The sequence below is a fragment of the Diachasma alloeum genome, unplaced genomic scaffold (assembly GCF_001412515.2).
Source record: "Diachasma alloeum isolate Michigan unplaced genomic scaffold, Dall2.0 Dall_scaffold_00312, whole genome shotgun sequence".
Taxonomy (NCBI): domain Eukaryota; kingdom Metazoa; phylum Arthropoda; class Insecta; order Hymenoptera; family Braconidae; genus Diachasma; species Diachasma alloeum.
Window position 1 is genome coordinate 204,240 of NW_021680451.1, and position 6,490 is coordinate 210,729.

Below are 6,490 nucleotides of genomic sequence, written 5' to 3' on the forward strand. Positions count from 1 at the left end.
ACAGGCAGAGCGGTGTGGAGAAAGCGGGAGAAAGGGAAAGCCGGGAGAAAAAGCGTGGGTAAGGAAGAAAGGTGTGGATAAGGAGGAATGAGCTCCTTTTGGCAGAGGTCGTGCGCGTCACTGCAGTTGACGGGTAACGGAGAGGGTGGTGAGAAAGGGGAGGATAGAGAGGAAAAAGGGGAGGGGTCAGGAGGGGGAAATGATGTGGTCGAGGTAGGCGAAACAGGAGGGGCGGAGGAGACGGAGGCAGAAGATATGGCGTCAGTATACGAGTCGGTGGGAGCGTCAGCAGAGGACTCGGAGTCAGAGAGGTTGAAAGTGAGGAGGAGGGGAAGAATGAGCGAGGCGGAAGCGAAGCTGAGGAATAACCTGAGGAAACGTAGAGTGGCAGCGTTGGCAGGGGGGGAAAAGGATAGGAAAAGGGAGAGAGAAAGAAAGGAAGAGGAGAAGAGGACGGCAGAGGATAGTGAGAAGAGGATGAGAAGCTCGGATTCGGAGGATTCTTCAGGTAGAGGGAATAGAAGCAAGATAAGGAAGAAAGGGCAAGAGAGTGCAATAGAAATGCTGGTAAGGACAATGGAGTCTTTCAGATTGGAAACGTTTGAAAGGCTGAAGGAAGTGAAAGAGGACAGTGGGGCGACGAGGGAGGAGGTTAAGAAGGTTAAGGAGAGCATAGAGAAGTGGGAGGAAAAGTGGGGTGAGGAAAAGAAGAAAATATGGGAGAAGATGGGCGACATGGAGAAACAGTCACTGGAATCGGAGAAGGAGAGAAGGAAGGCTGAGGAAGAGAATGCTAGGAGGATGGTAGAGTTGGAAAAGAAAAGCGAGAAGATAGATCAGCTAGAGAAAGCAGTAGGGGAGTTAAAGGCACGAGGAAGCAAGGATGAGGGGGGTACCGGGGGGAGAACAAGCGAATCCACAGGTAGAAGAAAGGGTAAGGGTGTTGGAAATAAGGGAGAAGAAGCTAGAGAGGGAGAGAAGAAAAAAGAATTTGATAATCAGGAAAATAATGGTGGGAGAGGGGAACGTGAGGAGGGAGGTGTAGGAGCTAATCGAGAATGTACTGGAGGTAGAGGCAAATATAAAGTGGGTACGCAAAATTGGGGGAACGGATAGGTTTGGAGCTAGTTCAGTATTAATAGGGTTCGAGAATGAAGAGCAGAGGGGAAGAGTTATGGAATGCAGGAAAAAGTTGAAGGGAAGGTGGGAGAGGATTGTAAGTGACTTAACTCATGAAGAGAGAAAGATGCAATTGGAAATAGAGAGGGTGGGAGAGATAGAAAGAAGGCTAAATAAGGTAGTAGGGATAGGAAGGGGAAAAGTATGGATTGATGATGAGTTGTGGAAATGGGATGAGGTAAAAGGAGGTTTGTGGAATGCAAGGGGAGTACAGTGGAAAGAAGGATTGAGTAGTACGGGAGGGGGTAGGGGTGAAGCGGTTTTTCAGAAGAGAAGGGGGGAGGACAGCAGGTGAAAGTAGTAGGGGGGGATGTAGGAATGCAGGAGCAAAACAAGTCGATAGTGGAAGAAATGGAGGTAACTCAGTGAGGGAAGTTAGCGGGGAGGAGAACGAAGGGGGGATTTGGAAGGTGGCGTTTTGGAACGTATTGGGTTTGACGAATAAAGATAGGGGTTTTTCGAAGGAACTGGGTAATTGGGATGTGATGGTGTTTTCAGAGACATGGATAAGCAAAAAAGGATGGGAGATAGTGAGGTCGAGGTTGCCAGATGGGTATAGATGGAAGGTAAAAGCGGCGAAAAAGGTGCACAAGAGGGGTTGATTAATGGGAGGAGTGATGATGGGAATCAGGACGGAACGGTGTGAAGAGCATTGGGGGGGTTTTGAAGTAGACAAGGAGGGTAGGGAGGGGTGGATAGAGGGAATAACAAGAGTAGGGAAAGAAGAGGTGAAGATAGTGGGGCTATACGTTAATGGAGACCTAAAGCAGAAGCTGGAAAGGATAAAAGAGGTGATGGAGAAGAAGGATGAAAGGTTAACGTTAATAGGAGGGGATTTCAACGTGAGAACAGGCATAAAGGGTGGATTATGGCAGGAGGAGGAGGGGGGGGGGAATTTGGCTCTAGGAACTCGCGATAAAGAGGTAAACGGGGGAGACAGAAAGCTCATAAAGGTACTGGATGAGGAGGGGTGGTCAATAGTGAATGGAAGCTGCGTGGGGGATGAAGAGAGGGAGTACACATTTGAGAGAGGGGGGAAGAGGTCAGTCATAAATTATGTATTGATGGATGAGCGAGGAAGATTACAAATAGGGGAGGGGGGGGGGGCAAAACGGACCAACGGGGCAAAACGGGCCGGGGGGCAAGTTTGAGGGGAATCAGAAAGAAATCCAATGATGCAGACAATGTTCCATGCATTTATTGTGAAAAACGTTTTTATGACAGTGGTGGGGAGTGGATTCAGTGCCAGAGTTGCAACGGTTGGGCTCATTGTACCTGTGCTAACATTGATGAAAATGCAGGACCCACGTACTTTTTTTGTGACGAGTGCAAAGAATCAGACTAAAACTTTATTATTTATTACTAACCTCATATTTTATATTTGTTATTATTCATTATTGTTATTCATCATCATTGTTATTATTTATTTTTGTTATTAATCATCACTGTTATTATTTATTATTTTTATTAATCATCACTGTTATTATTAACTTCCCGGGATATGGAAGTTATTTATTATTGTTATTAATCATCATTGTTATTAATCATCATTGTTCTTATTCATCATCATTCCATCCAATTTCACCAAGACTTTTGATTAGAACGTGGATATTTTCGTATTCATTAGAATGAAGTTATCTTACCATGATGTTGTTCTCAATTTTCATTAATGGCAGTATACTTTTCACGTTCACCTCTAATAATAAATTATAAAAGTCAATTACGAAGTGAAAAAGGTGTCATTATTGAAAGAAAAAACTTTCCTGCGGGGTTTAACTGGTTCAAAAATAGTATCTGGCGTCTAACTCCATCACCCACCGACCACCACCTCCTCCTCCATCATTCTCACCCCTCCTATTCAGTGATGAATTTTGGAAAATTTTATTCGTGAGAAAAAAAAAACTTTTTTTTAGGGGTCCATTTTGCCCCCAGGGGTCCGTTTTGCCCCCTTGGTCCGTTTTGCCCCCCCCCCACCCCCTAGAGAGAATGGAAGTGGGTGAGAGGTGTGACTCGGATCATTTTCCGCTAGTAGTGTCAATGAGATATGGGGGGGGGGGTGGAGAAAAAGAGGAAATAAGAGGAAAAAGGTAATTAAGATATCACGTTGGTGGGAGAAAGAGAAGGACTTGCTCAAACGGGAGCTGGAGAGAGTATTGTGGGAGGGAGAAAGGATTGATGAGCGGATCCGAAAGGTGAGGAAAAGGGTAAAGTTAATAAAAGAGGAAATAGAGGGTGGTATAACGAGAAAAAACAAAAAGTGAGGGGACTGGTGGGATGAGGAATGCAGGGCGGAAAAGAGGGAGGTGAGGAGGACGCTAAGGAAAGTTAGGAAAGGAATGATAGAGAGATATGAATACAGGAAGAAGAAAGGGGACTACAACAAGTTATGTGAGGGGAAGAGAGAGGAGGAAAGGATTAAATTTGAAAAGGAGGTGGAAATGGCGATTCAGGAAGGTAAGGTATGGGAGGTGATAAACAGAGAAAGAAACGTATGGAAAGGAATTAATGAGGATATCAGTCCGAAGGAATGGCNGTGAAGGAACGGCAGGATTATTGTATGAGGTTGCTGGGAGGGGTGGAAGGGAGGATAGTAGGTGAAGGAAGAAAAAGGATAGCGGGAGAAGTTGAAGAGGGACTGTCGTTCAAGGAGGTAGAGGAGGCGTTAAAGAAGTTACAGGGTGGAAAAGCGGCAGGAGAAGACGAAATAGAAAATGAGGTGTGGAAGGAAGGAGTGGAGGGAATAAAAAGGGTAGCTTGGCGAATATGTGACGGGGTATGGAGGGGAGAGGGCTGGCCAGAGGAGTGGAAGGAGGGACTGTTAGCTCCGATTGTGAAAAAAGGGGAAGGGAAGAAAGTGGAGGATTATAGAGGAGTTACACTGATGCAAACTCTCTACAAAGTATACGCGGGAGTCCTGACGAGGAGAGTGGAAGAGGAAGTGGAGAGGAAAGGGATGGTTCCGGATAATCAGACTGGTTTCAGGAGAGGGATGGGGACCATAGATGATATCTATGTGCTGAACTACTTGGTCAACCGGCAGCTGGCGGAAAAGGGAGGTAAACTGCTCGCTTTTGTCATCGACCTGAAAGCAGCGTTTGACTCGGTCAACAGGAGCGTGCTTTGGAGGACGATGCTGAAGAGAGGAGTAGCAGAGGGATTAGTGGAAAGGGTAAAGGAGATTTACAGGGAAGCGGCGAGCAAAGTGAGGGTGGGGGATAAGGTATCAGAGAAATTTCGGACGGCCAGGGGAGTAAGACAGGGGTGTCCTCTAAGCCCAATTCTGTTCAACATTTTGTTGGCGGACTTGGAGGAAGAACTGAGTGGGAAGGGGAAAGGCGGGGCGGAATTGGGAGCGAAGAAGGTATTCTCGCTAGTGTATGCGGACGATATGGTGGTTCTGGCGAAGGATGAGGCAGGAAGAAGGATGGTCATGAGGTGTATGGGGGAATATATTGCGGCGAGGGATTTGGTGATAAACGTGGATAAGTCGAAGGTCATGATGTTCAGGAGAGGAGGGGGGGGGGGGNGGAGGGGTAGAGTGAAGAAAGAGATTTGGAAGTTGGGGGGGAGGGAGGTTGAGGAAGTGAAAGAGTTCTGCTACTTGGGTTATAAATTGCAAAGTAATGGGGGGCAAGAGAGTCAGATAAATAATAGGATAGGAAAGGCAGGGAAATTGATGGGGCAGGTATGGGAAATAGGTAAAAGAAGGTTTAAGAAGGACTGGAAGAGGAGGTTATGGCTGTTTGACTCACTGGTGTGGTCGGTCATGGAGTATGGTTCGCAAATATGGGGTTGGGTGGAGCGAAAGGGCATAGAGAGCATGCAGGAAAGGTATATGAGATGGGTTTTGGGGGTTGGGAGAGGAGTAGCGGGATATTTGATAAGGGAGGAGTTGAAAAGAGATAAGTTGAGATTGAGGGCTGCGGGGAGGGCGTGGAGGTTTCAGGAGAAATTGAGAAAGGGGGAAGGGAGCGAGCTAGCTAGGTTGTGTCCGAGGGAGATCGAAGGGAGGGAGAGTAAGAGAGAGGTGTCGAATTGGGAAGAAGGAAGGAGGAGGTTCAGAAGTGAAAGAGGCTTAGTGGCGAAGGGGGCGGAATGAGCAGGCGGCGAGGCAGGGAAGGAGACGTTTGAACAGGTAGAAAAGATGGATAGGGAAATGCAAGAGGGAAAGGGGGGAAAGGATAATGATGTCAGGTTCAAACAAGTACTACAAAGGAGTGGCAGTGGAAGGTATACCGTGGTATTTAGAGAGGGGATGGGGAGAGGAGAGATGGAGTAGCGTGGCGAGGTTCAGGCTTGGTCAAGGGTTGAGAGGGGAGAAATCTTGAGACGGGCAGGAGGGAAGGATATGTAGGAAGTGCAGGGGAGAGGATGAGACATGGGTGCATGTGATGGAAGAGTGTGTGGGAGAGGATGGACAGTTCAGGACGACTTGGGAGAGAGTGTGTGAGATATTGGATGAGAGCGGAGAGGGGGAAAAATGGATGCAAGAGTGGGAAGTTGAAGTTGAGGAGAAGAGCGAGAGTGATAAGAGTGATGATGTTTTTTGGAAACGCAAGCTCTTTGTATCCCCTAGGGGAATCAAATAAAGAATACATACATACATACTGAAATAATTTGTAGTTGATGAAGACCTCAAGCAGTTCGAATTGAATTTTTGAGAACTCCAAGGAAATTAAGAGCCTCAAGCAGTTGATAAGACTTATGGAATCTTGCGCAAGAGGCATCAACACAGTAAGACGTTCAACTCAGCATCAGCAGACATAAACATCTTCAAGTTCTTCAGACAATTCATCAACATCCCCACCACTAGTGGCAGATGGACAGCAAGCAGACATTCAACAAGAGACAAGCGAGTGAATTGCAATCAAGAGTTGTAATTCAACAGCAACCTCATTGATCACCCTCAGCATCGAAGTCCAGGGTCTTTAGAGATGACCGAGAGCCTCAACAATCAGCTGATCAATGAGAGAGCAGAGAATCAACCAACCAGAAGACCATCATCAGCCGAAGCCAAGGGGAAAACCAGAGATTCCAGGACTGAGAGTTAAGGACCACTTTCCTATTATCATTATTATGGCAAGTGATACGTCTCTCACCCTGTGTTTCTCCCTTTAGCAATCATCAACAACGAGCTCAACTTCGAATGAGAGAATTTACGCCTCTCTAGAGTTGTCAGAAGGCTCATCAGAGCTCAACAGAAGGAAGAACAGCACCAGCAGGTCCTCAAGTGCCCGTCACGTGGAGTCACGACCTCAGAGAGACAGATAATCCATCAACTATACCTCCAAGGAAGGTCGTCAACGTNCGA

At 46.8% G+C, this 6,490-nt stretch overlaps 1 protein-coding gene across 1 annotated transcript; it reads left to right on the top strand.

The window, feature by feature from the left end:
* Positions 1-255: 255 nt before the first annotated feature.
* LOC107039909 (golgin subfamily A member 6-like protein 22) lies at positions 256-1,116 on the top strand. Its single transcript, XM_015259767.1, has one exon. The coding sequence runs from the start codon at positions 256-258 to the stop codon at positions 1,114-1,116; it is 861 nt and encodes a 286-aa protein (XP_015115253.1).
* Positions 1,117-6,490: the final 5,374 nt, after the last annotated feature.